Source organism: Stigmatopora nigra, chromosome 2, assembly GCF_051989575.1.
Source record: "Stigmatopora nigra isolate UIUO_SnigA chromosome 2, RoL_Snig_1.1, whole genome shotgun sequence".
NCBI lineage: Eukaryota > Metazoa > Chordata > Actinopteri > Syngnathiformes > Syngnathidae > Stigmatopora > Stigmatopora nigra.
In genome coordinates, this window is record NC_135509.1 from 8,692,152 (window position 1) to 8,707,862 (window position 15,711).

At 44.4% G+C, this 15,711-nt stretch overlaps 2 protein-coding genes across 13 annotated transcripts in view; one reads left to right on the top strand and one right to left on the bottom strand.

The window, feature by feature from the left end:
• The window catches only part of shank3a (SH3 and multiple ankyrin repeat domains 3a), a 68,823-nt gene extending 61,047 nt beyond the window's left edge, over positions 1–7,776 (top strand). For 9 of the 12 annotated variants that reach the window (XM_077739274.1, XM_077739281.1, XM_077739287.1 and 6 more), the window contains 4 exons: positions 8–113; positions 186–718; positions 1,460–3,555; positions 6,445–7,776. In XM_077739274.1, coding sequence (XP_077595400.1) covers positions 8–113; positions 186–718; positions 1,460–3,555; positions 6,445–6,985 — 3,276 coding nt within the window. In that variant the 3' untranslated portion in view covers positions 6,986–7,776. Of the gene's footprint in view, positions 1–7; positions 114–185; positions 719–1,459; positions 3,556–3,682; positions 3,730–6,444 lie in introns of all 12 variants that reach the window. The other 3 variants (XM_077739305.1, XM_077739358.1, XM_077739368.1) reach the window with 3 other exon arrangements.
• A 4,786-nt stretch (positions 7,777–12,562) lies between these two features.
• Positions 12,563–15,346, bottom strand: rabl2 (RAB, member of RAS oncogene family-like 2). The gene is made up of 8 exons (XM_077712171.1): positions 14,878–15,346; positions 14,754–14,783; positions 14,069–14,148; positions 13,914–13,993; positions 13,733–13,844; positions 13,132–13,229; positions 12,973–13,056; positions 12,563–12,888 (listed from the first exon to the last, which is right to left on the bottom strand). The coding sequence occupies exons 1-8, from the start codon at positions 14,985–14,987 to the stop codon at positions 12,808–12,810; spliced, it is 675 nt and encodes a 224-aa protein (XP_077568297.1). The 5' UTR covers positions 14,988–15,346; the 3' UTR covers positions 12,563–12,807.
• Positions 15,347–15,711: the final 365 nt, after the last annotated feature.

Genomic DNA, 15,711 nt, shown 5'->3' on the forward strand with positions numbered 1-15,711 from the left:
TCTCCAGTCGTTGTTCGAGCGACAAGGGATGACTCTACATGGAGCTTTCCAGCCAGCTCTGGAGAGAGCTCATATGGCCGTACCAAAAGGAATGTCCAGGACCAAGTCCTTTGGTAAAATGTCCATCCGTCCCAATAAAAACCTTCCCGTCGGCCAACTTTACCGTGGCGTCGGTCTCCCGACAGGTGCCACCGAGGAGGAGCGTCTGTCGGCCCTGGAAGGTGAGCACCGCTTCCCCCGCAGTTCCTCCATGACGGACAGCCTCCGAGACTACCCTCCGCCTCATCCCATTCCACCTCCTCCGCAAACAGCGCCCCCTCCGCCTCCCTATTACCTGGACACCGGACCGCCCCCGGCGTTCTGCCCGCCGCCGCCGCCTCCTCCGTCGCGTACCCAGAGTCAGGGCAGGGAGCCCGGGGGGCGCTCCAGCTTTAAGCCCTCCTCCCTGGATCTTCCCTACGAGGCGGCCCATCGGCAGGCCGCCCAGATGGAGAGACAGAAGAAAGCCCGCTCCATGATCATCCTCCAGGACTCTTCTCATTTACCCGTGGAACCCACGGAAATCCCCCGCCCGTGTGCCGCCACTCCGCCCGAACGGATCAAACGGAAAGGGCGGATTATAGACAACCCCTACGCCAACGTGGGACAATTCAGCATCGGTCTGTACACGCCTACCAAACCTCAGAGGAAGAAGAGTCCCTTGGTCAAGCAATTACAGGTAGGTGACATTTTTTGGAATTGAATTGAAAATTTTATTTGAATTGGATTGAAAATTGAATTGGAGTTGGAATTGGATTGGATTTGGAATTGGATTGGAATTGGGTTGGATTTGGAATTGGATTGGATTTGGAATTGGGTTGGATTTGGAATTGGGTTGGAATTGGGTTGGATTTGGAATTGGGTTGGATTTGGAATTGGGTTGGATTTGGAATTGGGTTGGAATTGGGTTGGATTTGGAATTGGGTTGGATTTGGAATTGGGTTGGATTTGGAATTGGGTTGGATTTGGAATTGGGTTGGATTTGGAATTGGATTGAAAATTAAATTGGAATTGAATTGAAAATTGAATTGGAATTGAATTGAAAATTGAATTGGAATTGAATTGAAAATTGAATTGGATTTGGAATTGGATTGGATTTGGAATTGGGTTGAAATTGGAATTGGGTTGAAAATTGAATTGGAATTGGTTTGAAAATTGAATTGGAATTGGAATTGGATTGAAAATTGAATTGGAATTGGGTTGAAAATTGAATTGGAATTGGGTTGAAAATTGAATTGGAATTGGGTTGAAAATTGAATTTGAATTGGATTTAAATTGAATCGTGAATTGAATCGAAAATTGAATTGACAATTAAATTTACTTTCCCGTACCAACTGCGACCCATTGTGGAATAGTTTGCCCACCCCTGGTTTAGACACAAGAATTGAGTTTGAGGATAAAAGTATCCCTGTGGTTGCAGGTGGAGGATGCGCAAGAAAAAGCCAACTTGGCTTTAGCGACCGCCCACTCCCGGGAGGGCTCGCCTTCGAGACGGCCCCCGCACGGCCACACGCGCACCAGCCGCGCAGACTACTACCAGCAGCAGCTGATGGCCGAGCGGGAGCGCTTGCGGGCCCAGAGCGAGGCCATGTTTCAGGGTAAGGGCCCCTTCGCGGCGGCCATCGCCGAAGCGGTGAAAGATCGCGAGCGTCGCCTGGAGGAGCGCCGGCGATCCACCGTCTTCCTCTCCGTGGGGACCATGGAGGGGCCGTCTTCCGTGGCCACGGAGATCCCTTCGCTCAGCCAGTCTCACTCCGTCGACGAGAGGATACTCGGCAGAGAGCTGGGCCAGTTGCCGCCCCCCGCCTTGGCCTTGAGCCCCTCCCCGAGCGGGACCACCTTCATCCATCCGCTGACGGGAAAGCCTCTGGACCCCAACTCCCCTCTGGCCCTTGCGCTGGCCGCAAGAGAGAGGGCGCTGACCTCCCAGAGCCCCTCCCCCAACAGCAGTCCGGAGCCGCGGACTAAACCGGAGCGAGCCGGCCAGGCCGTAATATTCCTCGACGCCCAGACCAAAGAGTCTCCGGGGCCGTTGTCGTCGCCATCGCCGCCTTTTACACCTCACGGCGCCAAGGGGCCCGGATCCGTCCCGACGTCCGTGTTAATTCCCCAGCCCGCCAAAGCGCCGTGGTCACCCTCCAGCGTGACCTTCCATCGGGAGGTGGAATCCAGGATGGAGGAAGGAAAGGAGGAAAAGACGGCGGAAGATAAGAAGAGCATGTTGATCAGCATCATGGACACGTCGCAGCAGAAAACTGCAGGGTTGATCATGGTCCACGCCACGAGCAACGGCCAGGTCAGCGACGGGGGTCCGGAGCAGGCCGCCGCGCCAACGGTCAAGGAGCCGAGCGGGCCCCTCGTCTCACGGACTAAGTCCCCCGATTCGGCAGCCTCGGCGGCTCCCCCCCAAAGTCAACGTGTCGCCAGTCCGGCTCCGGAGAAGGCTCTGGTCCCGGGAAGCTCAGAAGAGGATGCGGATCCCTACACGGTGACGCTCCCCCCCGCCCTGTTGTCCTCCAGCGACGAGGAAACCCGCGAGGAGCTGCGCAGGATTGGCTTCGTTCCACCGCCCAACGAGTTCGCCAACGGCCTGCTGGCGAGAACGAAGGGTCTTTTGCCGTCACCCGGTAAACCTCCCGTGGCAGTGCCCGGCACCCCGCCCACGCCCCAAACGCCCACCACCCCGGCGACCCTGAGCGTGACCCCCACCCGGCCTCGGGCGGCTCCGCAGCATCCGCCCAACGCGGCCGCCGTCTCAGGGAAACCCTCGAACCCTGCGGAGCGACCCGGGCCGGGCGAGTCGGGTTCCGCGGCCGATTCAGGCGTGGAGGAAGCGGACACGCGCAGCTCTAGCGAGAGGGAGCGAGACCACCACCTTGAGACCACCAGCACCGTCTCCACGGTTTCCAGCATGTCCACCCTGTCCTCGGAAAGCGGCGAAGTGGCCGACACGCACACCACGCACACTTCCTACGCCGACGGGCAGACTTTTGTGCTCGACAAGCCGCCAGTGCCTCCCAAGCCCCGGCTCAAGTCCCACGTCGGCGGTGGCAAAGGCCCCGTCACCTTCAGGGACCCCTTGCTCAAGCAGAGTTCTGACAGCGAGCTGCTATCTCAGCAACAAGCGGCGGCCCTGGCGGCGGCGGTGGCCGGAGGGGCCGGCCTTCCCCCCGGCGGCTCGGCCTCCCTCGCCGGCTTGGCGCCCGCCAAGCCACGCTACCTCTTCCAGCGGCGCTCCAAGCTGTGGGGGGATCCGGCGGAACCCAGGGGGGCCGGTACGGGAAGCCTGGGCAACCTGGGCAACTTGGGCAGCCTGGGCAGCCTGGGCAGCCTGGGCAACCTGGGCAGCCTGGGCAACCTGGGCGGCCCAGGCCCCGACGAGGGGACCAAACCCTCGGTGATGGGGGAGCTGAGTTCGCGACTCCAGCAGCTCAACAAGGACACGCGCTCGTTAGGGGAGGAGCCACTGGGAGCAACGCTGGATCCCGGCAGGAAGTCTCCCGTATCCGGCGCCAGGTAAGACCGCAGATCAAACGTGCGCAGCTCAAAATGAAACGTTTTGAAGAGTTTCTTTGTTTGTCCCAATTATTGTTTGGGTGTTTTTGTGCCCAAAAGAACAACCAAGTGCTTTTTATTTCTGCAGATTTGAGGACACTGGAGAGAGTAAACCATAAGGTTGTAGACACTAGGGTAAAGCTTTTGTTTTGTTTTCTTTTTTAAACACTGTCTCCTAACCGCCTTGGTCGACTAATCCTTTCCTCCAAGACTATTCCTTTAGAAGAAATATTTAGTCTTGCTTGTCCCTGCCGTGTTTCCTCTCATAGCCAGCCATTTTCCACTCTCGCTAAAGTCCGCCATATTTGCATTACCAGGGCGAGGCAAAGTTCTCAAACTTAGGGTTCGGGGGCCGATTGGAGTTATTTTTAAGGGTTTGTGCGGCCCTCTGCTTTTATTTGTGGGTTTAACCACTGGCAAAAGGAGACATACCTTAGGCCAATAACGTAACGTCAATCTTCACCGAAGAACTGTTCATAATTTCGATGGCGTTTCATCTAAATTGGATGACTTTGACTTTTTTGTAATAAATGAAACTTTTATTGTGAAATACTCCCAGCACTCCTTTGCATAAAATGTAGTTTGGGACCCCTGGTATAAGATCAATAGTCATAAACAGCGAATAGTAATAATAATTTTGACTCCCTGGGCTGCTATTTGAGGAAATACGATATCTCAGTCACCTTGTTTGCATCAACTGATGATCTTTACTAACTATTCTTCGTGGTCTTTACCTTCTTTGCTGTTGACGACGATGGACGTGCAATCCGTTTCGACTGGGAGGATTGGCAACCCAGTTCAAACCGGTCGGACGTCTGTCGTCGTTGTACTCGCCAAATGTTTTTTTTTTTTGTGTGCTGGACATTCGTTGACTGTAAATACCAAAATCTCCTTAGCAACTGACAAGCGAATCAACTGATGCAAACAAAATGCATCATCTCCGCAAATATTTTTCCTATCGAAGGATCCCGCCCCTTTTACCTAAGCTCCGCCCAATGGCCTTTTCAAGGAATATATCGAGCGATACATCCACGGCTCACTGATAAACGAAAGATAAGAGCAGAAGATGCCTTATCGCTGCCTCCCGCTGGATGGGATTATCAGTGATAACCCCCCGGGATGTATTTTAAGATATATTTGGACACATAATAATGGTGTGTCTGATGGCAAATCTTGGAAAAATATGAAATAACATCTTTTTTTTTAAAGAAAGGAACTAATCCTAAAATAAAAATGTATAAAATAAAATAGATTTTTGTTTTTAATTAGATTATTTTTAATTTTTTGTTGATTTATTTTACAAAATGTGCCGTAGCAAAGATAAGGGGTTATACTATAACTATTGTACGAAAGACCATCATGCGCACCATTACAGTAATCCCTCGATTATCGCAGTTAATGTAGACATGGCCACGATAAACGAAAAAACGCGAAGGTTGAAGCCGCGATATTCGAGGGATTACTGTATTTCCTTTTCATGCATCGTTCCGTATCACACATCCAATTGCCAATTGTTGTTCATTTGGTTCCCCCTGCATGTTTTCTTTTCATTTCACCATTTCAGCTTAACTGCAACAAAAGCAAAAAACACAAAGCATCCATCCATAAAAATATTTGTTTTTTGTTCAGTATAATTGTGAACGGTGTGCTCACTTGGCCCGCCAGATCAGAATCCTAGTCCGATGCCATTGGCATGCTTCTTCAAAACAGGTAGTGAATGCTCTAAAACTTGTAATAAATAACTTATTAAGATGCCAAAGTTCATAGCGATTAACCCAAAATTTCTAGATAGTTTTTCACGAATAAAAAGAATGAACTCATAGACATCAAAGACCCCGGATGTGAAACTCTTAGACCAGTACCGCGTCCCCTGCTAGCAATGCTAACATTCTCTCCCATTGCTTTTTCTTTGCTGGCGTTGCATGCTTCGCCCCCTGCTGCTCTTCTCTGATTGGTCTAGAACCGACCCTGTGTCCAGGATGGCCATCTCATCGTGTAAGTGCGCATGGAGCTCATCTCATGTCCCCCAAACCTCAGTCCCACCTTTCCGAGTCTCGCCGTTTCATTGCATTTTCACACACTTTTTTCAACTTCAACTCATTGACAGCCATTGACGGGGATAGACGTCCAAAGCTGAAAATTGGACTAGGGTGGAGTAGTAGGGACAATTATAGAATATTCAGTGTATAAAGTTGCAATTTTAAAGAACTAAAATCATTGTATTACATATTTTTGAATTTGTCCCATCCCAGACAAAGAAAATAGGACATCTAACGCCGTCAATGGCATTTAAAGATGAGTGCTCACAGTCACAATCCTATTTTGCATAGTTTCTTTATTTGAATATTATGTTTTGGTTAACTTTATCTGTTTTATGTTGCCCAGTCATGAAAATAACACAATCCCGATTCATAATTTAAAATATAGTAATGGAAATATAATCTAGAGATCCCATTGTTGGTCAAAATCTGAACATTTGTCCTACAATTGTGTCCTACTTAACCAAAAATGTCATGCCTCCCCTCATAGATGGATATCGGGTTTTTAATAAGGTTATTATTCGGAACCAAGCATATTTTTGCTGTAAGGTTAACGGCTTTTGAATGCAGTTTTATTTTAAATGTTCCCTTCCGATGTTAAGTAAAATGACCATTATTTGAAGGGTGAAGACCAAGTTTACCCGAGATGACTTTATCCCTCTGATTGGGAAATTTTGCTCATTTCTCGTTCTTAAAAAAAATAATGGCTACCTAGTTCGGACGGCAAGGCTCCCGGAGCCTGTTCGGCATAAAGGACAAAAGCGAGGTGGGCTGAAGTCTTGCTGTGGTCTTGTCTCTCTTCTCCTTTCAGACTTTTCAGCAGCCTAGGCGAACTGCACACCATTTCTCAGAGAAGCTACGGCAGCAGCAGCTCGTACGCCGTCCGCCCCGGCAGCCGCTACCCGCTCGGTCGGCGCGCCCCCAGCCCGGGCTCCCCCGAACGGGGCGGCGAGCGCTTCCCGGGCTACTCGTCTGGCGCGCCGCTCCAGACCATCCTCAAATCGTCCAGCCTCAGCCTCCCACAGGAGCCCAAGGAAGTACGCTTCGTCATGCGCAGCTCCAGCGCCCGCTCCCGTTCCCGCTCGCCGTCGCCCTCGCCAGGACTGGGTTCGCCGTTGCTGGCTCTCAGACCCTTCCACCAGAAGCCCCTGCAGCTGTGGAACAAGTACGACGTAGGCGATTGGTTGGAGAGCATCAACCTGGGCGAGCACCGCGCCGGCTTCCAGGAACACGAGATCGAAGGCTCGCACTTGCCGGCCTTGACCAAGGACGACTTTGGCGAGCTGGGGGTGACCCGGGTGGGCCACCGCATGAACATCGAGCGAGCGCTCAAGCAGCTGCTGGAGAGCTGACCCCAAAGCAAGCCACGCCTCCTCTTTTAAGGGGAGGAGCCAGCGTTCTCGGAGGAGGAGACCCATCCGTCTTTCCCTTTTCAATTGGAAATTATCCATAGATGACCGGATTTGGTTTTCTGGCCAATACACCAAGACCGGTCCCTTGTTTTTTTGGGGGATTTTTTTGTTTGTGTTTTTTTTATTTGTTTTTTTTTCCAATTTCCACTTGATGAAAACAAAAAGGAGACGATGCCCAGCTGGTTATTCCACCTCCCAATGACGGCCTCCTCTGCTCTCTACCTCTGATTCCGCCATCCAACCTGGCCTTTTTTGCGGTTTTTGAGTGAAAGAGTAAGCGGTTATCGCTCCAATCATGGGAAGAGGGCGGGGTGAAAAAAAAGCTCAGTTGCCTTTCGACAATATTTCTACAGAAATTAGCGGCGGCGGCGGGCCAAGGTGACGTAATGTCCGCTCGCTCCCTGCTGTTGTTTTTCAAGCTCGATGGACAACGGGGAAAGTTTTGCGATACCGAGACTGTGCTATTCATTCCTTTTGGAGAATGTTGAACCAACACTTGTGGCTTTTTTTTTTTCATGCTTATTTTGTTTTTTCCAAAGGGAACCTTGTATTTATACGGTGGATGGGAGAAAAAACAGTTTCAAAAGTTTACACACCCTTTTTTCAATGGCAAATTTCATTTGACGTGCAGAAGGAAAATTAAGCAGTAAAAATCTAGATGAAAAATTATTGAAATTGAAAAAAATTAGCATTGCAAATGTGGAAATAAAAAAGATTGTTGAAATAAATATGCATACAAATAAACTAATAATACTTAAAAACTAACTGAATGAAAGAAATTGAAACTAACATTGATTTTTTTAATGAAATTAAGATTTATTTTCAAACGTCTAAAGATTTGGTGTAGTATTTTGAATCATTTTGACATTTATAAAAAACTGAAACCAAAGACAAATGGAATAAAACAAATAAATAAGAATTGGACCAGATAAAAATAGGCAGACAGCTATAAAAAATTCAAAACAATTGCTAAAATTTAAGAAAAAAACACGATAAAATTCAATGAGAAATTTCATCATTGAAAAGGGGTGTGTCTTTTTATCCACTGTGTATATACATACTAAACTATTCTAATATGAATATATGTCTTATATAATTATCGCTTTCAAAAGACAATTGTGGTTAAGGGAAAAATTCATCTGTGCTTTTATTTTTCCATTGGGGAAGGTGCTTTATTTTGAAAAGCACACTTACAAAACATTTGTTCCCATTTCTCCCATCAAAGCGTAGCATGGCGTCTCACGTTTATTCCGTTCCGATTGTTTTCTTCTGGTCTTCCGTCGTACTCAAAGGGCATCCCAAAATGTGAGGCGGAAAACAACCCGTCCCTTCAGTGTATTAGCCTTGCCAGATGAGACGCCTAAAGGAGCGTCACCTCTCAGGGAGGAAATTCTGGAACATTCGCATTTTTAAAACATTTTTGGAGCCTTCGGTGAAGCCTTCGGGGGAAGGATTGCAACAGCAACAAAACACTTGATCAAAATCACCCCTTTATTCAAGAACATTTCTTCTAGTTATGTCAGTTGACATCAGTCACTGATCTAGAACTAGTCCACCTCGAACAAGTGACTGACCAATTATCTTTGAGTTTAAAGCGGGATAAACGCAGACCAAAAAAAACTTTTGGGCCTTTTCTAAGACCTAGATCAGGGGTGCTCAAACTTTCTTCGCACTTATTCTAGGGGCCACCACTAAATTGAAAGCAGAAGATGGAGATCTTAGCCCATTATCACCAAAAAACACCAAAAAAACTCCTATACTGGCGCATATACTTGAGGCACTAGTTTGTAGTGTCCAATATCAATGTATCACTTAACGAGCAGCTGTCACAGCTCGTTTATGTCAGGTGAGGCTATTAGCTCCACCTGTAAGATGGTATGGCCTCATTAAAAATAAGCATAGTCCAAAAAAAAACAAACAAACAAACAAGAGTATTACAAGCTAGCCATGTTGGAAACTAACAGACTGGATTAAATCTTATGGTCGTGTCATTTCTCAACAGTACCATTGGCGATGAACATATCGAGCACCCCTGTTCTAGATAATTTTATGGCGAGAGAGTGGGCGGAACCAAAAAATTGAGATCCTTGAGATTTTTGCTATCCAGACTGGTTAAGATAGACAGAGGCAAGGAGCTGCCGGGACGGGATCGGTGCAAAGGGTCGCGACTCGTCCGTATGGATGGTTGCTATCCACTTAGGAAGCGGAACGCCGTGGTAAACTGTGAATTGACCAATGGTCCAGAGAAATTATGTGTGTTTTTGTTTTTTGTGCGGATACTCTAATACTATACAGAAGAGGATTAGGAATGGCGAAGGAGAAGAGTGGGGCGTGGGGGAAATTGGTGGGCGGGGTTGTCACGTTTCAAGTGAAAATTCGACCTTTTTTGGCAGAATTAAAATGTGAAAAGTGTAAAGTCAGAGAGAACTTTGACTTTCAAGTCCATTTGTTGTTAGTTTTTAAGTGACTGATTGACTTTTTTTTTTTTAATTCCAAATTCTCGCTTTATTTGATTTTTTTTTTGTCTCTCAGACTTCTAAATTTAAAATAAATCTTATTTTAAAGTTTGAAGTTTCTCTTACAGGTCAGAATATAATCAAATTTGTGAGAGTAAAGTGGGGAAAAAAACCTTAAAATCACAATTTGATCACAATCCTTGCTTGAAAAGTAGAATTCTGACAAGATTAAAAATCCCTACTCATTTTACAATAAGAAATTTTTACTTTAAAGTCAGCATAATGAAAAGTAACGACTTAAACCTTTAAAAACAAAAATCTTGAGAAGCCAGCTTTCTTAATCCTTACAAAAATCATCTCATTTGAAACGTGTGGCTCGGTCGTAAGAGTAGCTTGACCTCACTGTGACCTCACTTTCACTCATTTTGAACCACTTTTTTCCCCAGAAAAGGGGGGATTTGGGGGCACATTGTAGCGTGTGAAACATAATATTTAAACAAAAAAAATCATTCTAAAGCGTACTTGTAAAAAGAAAAAGAAAAGAAATGTGCTATTTTAAATCACAAGCAATGTATATAGAATAGATTTACTATACATTTTTGGAAGATACAAAATATATATATATATATATATATATAGATCTATATATATGAATGTTTGGCATACAGTATATGCATAGTTAACCACCTGTGGAAAAGGTGAGCAGATTTTATTCTTTCTATGACCTTTTGAACTATGAACTTAAGGGGATGATTTGCACAAAAAAAATAAAAATAGGTGACAAGGTGCTAACATAGAAGCCACCCGTCGTCCAAGTGCATGTGTGCATCTGGAGACGAACTCGAACCCGACTTGACGTACGCGGGAGCGTCCACTGTAGCCTTACTGTCTTACCATCAGAGATTTATGCGATATGACTTTGTTATGAAGAGAAGATTGACGCAAAATGCTGATTGAAAAAAGTCATGGGACAAGCTTTTTTTTTTATTAAGCGACCGTGGCCTTTAAACGGCGGTTGTTTTAAGTCGTTGCTCTGCCGTTGATTCTGTAGGTAAAATTTCATAAAATGTTAATACGCAAACAAAATTGACCATAAAATGTGCCAAAATCAACCTGCGAGCAATTTTTTCTTCTTCATTATGTTTTTAAATAACATTAATTTCAAACAAAAGATGGGTATTATTGGAATTTGAACATTTTGGCGAGCAATGTATTTTTTTTGCTCATTAAGTTTTTAAAATAACATTAATTTCAAACAAAAAATGAGATGTGGATTAATGGAATTTAAACATTTTGGCGAGCAATGTCTTTTTTTCTTCATTACGTTTTTAAATAATATTAATTTCAAACAAAAGATGAGATTCCTGTCAAATTAGATGGGATGTCTATTAAGGGAACTTTTTGGCATTTGCTCTTGCATAACTGGCAGCCCAAAACACTTTATTAAAAATCATAACAAAAAGTTCAATACTTCAAAGAGTTGTCTGAAATATTACAAAGCATGTCCCAAGACTTTTGTACATATGTGCACGGAAAGCAACATTGTCACATATAATTCCTCTTTTCACCAATTTGTTCCACTGCTTTGTTCACCAAAATCCGCTTCCCGACGTTTGAGTTGATCCGACACGGGATTTAAAAAAAAAAACACACACAAAAGAAGAAAAACGTGCCAAAAAATAATCATCATAATAATAATAAAAAGACTTTTCCGTGTATATTTGTCTTTAGGATTCCCTTAGTTGCAGCATTTTTGGAGCTGTTTTGACTCAATAATATGGTGCCATCTCCTGAAAATCTTGAGAAGTGTGTTTGATAGCTCGCTAACTTGCTCAACACGCGTTTGTGTTTATAAACGTAAATCCCATTGTATCTGTCTGCGGCTTGTGACAAAATGACGCATCACTGGTTTTTGTGCTTAAAAATCAGAGGCCTGCTATCTTATTCTAATGTCTCATGCTCATGAATCACGATTAGCCCATTAGCTTCCTTCCGCTAAGTTATTGCGCCTAACTATTACGAGCCAACTCGCAATTCTGATTCTTTTCCTAAATTTCCAATTAGCAAAACTAACTAATTAATGGCTGACCAACTTGCTTGGTTGTTGTTCTTTTAAATTATGATTACCCAACTAGCTTGGTTCGATAGCAACCACTAAGTTCTTGTGCTTGAAAATCATTAGCCAATTAGCTTAGCTAGTTAGCTCTTAGTTCCTGTCAATCATGATTGGCAAACTAGCTTGCTTCTGCTAAGTTCTTATGCTTAAAACTATTGGGCTAACAATAAAAGATTGACGATTGGACATCTATAACCACCGTAGTCATTGCGACATGTGGCGTGTGTAGTTGGCAGCCATCTTGGGTGAGGCAAGCACTGGTTGGGAAAATTCAAAAAATGTGGAAAATACACATTGCAAAGCATCGGAACGTTGTTTTTTCCGTTGATCCCAGATACCCATGTTTTATTGCCCTATATCGGTTCCGTCACTGGTGACCAATCGAGCCAAGCCGCAGACAGACCCCTTCGGCTTGTGTTTTTCCGAGCGACCTTTGCCTTTCAGGTTTGAGAACACAATTGTCACATGATTTTGGGGCTAATCGGTCCAAAAGCTGGTCGTCTTTTCTAATCGACAAAGCACAATCTCCAAAAAGAAGGTGCGCGGTGACCTTTCTAAGAAAGCCGTGGGCGGTCCACCGGTCACCCACACCGATTTTATCATGGAAAGGTTTGCGTTTTCTTTTTCACAGTCAACTTGTTTTATCTTCCTTTCCTTGTTTGCACTGTGAATTTTTTTCCAACGGCTGACGGCGACGTCGCGGAGAAACGTTTGTTAAATTATGAAATACTACATTTATAATTAAAACATGAAGTGCTAAGTCAGCGCCTTGGTCATTTTTGCCCCGCCCACATTTAACATGGCATTTAACAAGGGTGTTTCTGTCCATAAATGACAATGTTGATGATTTGGAGCACTTTTTTTAATGATACGCTACATTGAAGACCGTAAATTGATAGAAAAAGGCATAAATGTGCTTAGTAATTTCAAAAATTATTCTCCAGGTATTGTATTTTAGATTTATTGTTTTTTAATAACATTTTATACATTTACAAATGTTCATTCTCTCCCTGCAGTCACAATGGATGGGACATCTATCTCCATCCATGGCAGCTGATGACTTGAATTCATTCCTGGGTAATCCTGCCATTTTTTAGCATTTTTGCAACATTAACGACATGATCGTGTAAGCTTTGAAAATATTCTAGGACAAAATAGGAAAGGGAAATCCATTAGGCTATCGAAATTAATCAGGGCAACTCTGGGCTGTCGTCTCTGTTGGCGTCGCCTTCCGCGTCCGAATGTGCGTCTTTCTTGTCCAGCTCGAAATTCTAAAACAGACACAAAAAAATTGTAACGTTAAAAAAAAAAAGCAAGTGACGACTGCCATTTATCGACGTCGATGGCACACTCGCCTCCAGTTCTTGCATGAATTCGTCCACAAAGTCGCTGGGGTTTTGCTTGTATTCCACAGCTCGCTTTATCATCTCCCGAAACATCTGCCAGAATATTCACAGTTAGGCCCGTCAGGCTTATAAAGTGCCAGAAAATTTAAAGAAAGCAACATCTCAAACCTTGACCACGTTGGTGCCGTCGGCTGCTGAAACAAAATAAAAAGGGAGTCCTTTCTTCTTGGCAAAGTTGAAACTCCGTTGTGTCACCTTCAGGTCGGCTGTTGGCAGCAAAAAATTGGCCAGATAAGTAAGCGACTGAAGTGGATTGGGGCCACGGAAAAGGAAAAAAAGTGGGCAAGATTTGACTTTAAAGTCACTTTCCTAAAATTCTGACTTTTATGTCAGAATTCTGACTTCATTTCTCAAAATTGGGACTTTTAGGTCAGAATTCTTTAATGTGACAATCCTGACCTAACTCTGAAAATTCTGTTTGTGATGTCACAACCAGAATTGCTGAAAAATGGAGAGGCTAGTTTTTCTAAATGTAAAGTTTGTCTGGAATCATTAGGAAATGGCCAAGACCACCCAAATTTGATTGACAGTTGTCAAAAAAGCAAGCAGATTCGAGTGCCAAATTGGTGTTCTACGTGGAATTTTGCCTTTTGTCTTTCTTTTTTTATTTACATCCTCACTATTTCATAGTACTTTTACAGTCAGAATCTTGTCCCTCTTTTTTTCTCTACAGTGGCCAGTCGGCAGTATTCCCAAAACGAAGACCCACCGTCTATTTTGTTGGCAACCACACAACAGGGAATATTGGGTCTGTACTCCCTCAGCTCCGTGTACCATTTGGCCAAGTTCTTGTAGGTGATCTTTCTCTGGACATCGAAAACCTTACGAGCAGGAATGTCGTTGGAAGAATTTTAGGAATTTTCACATCTCCAACCGAGCGAGCGTCTTACCATGATGCAGGCGTGCGCTTTGAAGTAGTAGGAAGCGTGCATGCTCTGAAACCTCTCTTGGCCAGCCGTGTCCCAGAAATCTAAAGTGTCCGTTACGGGTTAGCGTTAGTTTCCGATGATTGGCTCACAGCGATAAGTGTGCGGGTGTGTCATACCTACTGCCACCGTCTTATTGGCCACCGTGGCTTTGTGTTTGTGGAGTGTCAAAGCAAATGTTGACACCTGCTGTGGGCAACTGAAGGAGGAATTAAGGAACCAGGAACTAAAATTGACCCCCCTCGGCGGAAGTGGGATGGCTGGCAGCGAATAAACATTGGTGATTTTGTGGATTTCTGGTTAGGTAAATGCAGGGGTGTGCAAACTATGTGTAGTTAGTTGGTGTAGGTTTTCATTCCAACTCATAGAGAGGACACCTTTTCACCAATCTGGTGTCCTACAAGTGCAATCAGTGGATTGCAGTCAGGTGTTTGTTGTTTTCTGAAGAAATCTCATTGGTTAGTGTCTTTGCTGGATTGGTTGCAACAAAAACCTGCACCCACAGCAGCCTTCGAGGGCCAATTTGCCCACCTACTGTGAAGCTGGAAGCCAAAATTGACCTTTTTTTTTGCAATTTAGGTGTCCGAAAAGTAGTTGTTTTCCCCTCCTTCCCACTGGATCGGACGTCTACTGCCGTCAATGACAGCTCACGTGTTAACGTTGCCAACCTGCATGCATTTGCAAACAAATTGGAAGGTGTCGCGTTCAAGTGCAAGTCCAAAAGGTAGGACAGATAAGTGTTTTGCTCGAGGTATTTTATTCGAATGTTACGGCCACACGACTCATCACTTCCACAAAGGATTCTATTCGTCCAGGAGAAATCGCTCCATCAGCCTGAAGAAAATAAACGTTTCCAAATACATTTAAAATGACAACTGGGGATTTAAATGGAAAAAAAATCGTGTTTAGTTCAAAATGAACGACTCACTTGGATTTCCCTACGGCACTGTCTCCCAGGCAGATTATCTTGACTTCGTCTGCATCGTCGTTTTTCTGGTCCAACTCGGGGATGTTGTTTTCACAGTTGTCGGCGGCCATTTCTTCAACACCTTGCAGTCCTCTTCGTGCCGAATTTTATTCCACGTTTTAAGAGGATTTAAACATAGTAACAAAATGGCGTCAACAGCTAAACACTCGCGAAGATTTGACAGCCGTTTGTAACCAAGCAAACATTTTAATGCATTTACACTCAAGGATTTGTGAGAACTGGCTTGCTAACGAGTTACCGAATCGACGTCACGACTGATAGTAATTCATGTTTTACAACTATCCTTTATTAGATTGTATTCTCTTACGCCGTAACTCAAACGACTTAGTGATCTCGTTTAGAAAATGCTCAAATCTGTGTTGGCGGCTTGTTCCTATGCAACGGGGACGCCTAAAGGACCCTGACCGAATGTTTGGTGTCCGAATAACTGCCTGTCAGAATTGTGTGCTCTATGCCTGAAAGAAAAAATAATTTGCGTTGTCTAATGAAAATCCACGGACAAAAACATAGGCAGTTTACGTTTTTTTGTTATTTTTAAGTTATACACTTGAAGACGTTGCAATTACATAAATATAAGTACATTATAATCATTAATTAAATAAAATAATTAAATAGTTACCAATGTATAGTTTGTTTGGCACAAATTCTGAACATGATTACTCATTTGGTAGCAGTTGTCTGACTAATGTTATTAACATGATATTCAGAGAAGCAGTTATGAAAAATCATCCTTGACAATTGTACTTGTCATATTTGAATTGTTGACTAATTGGA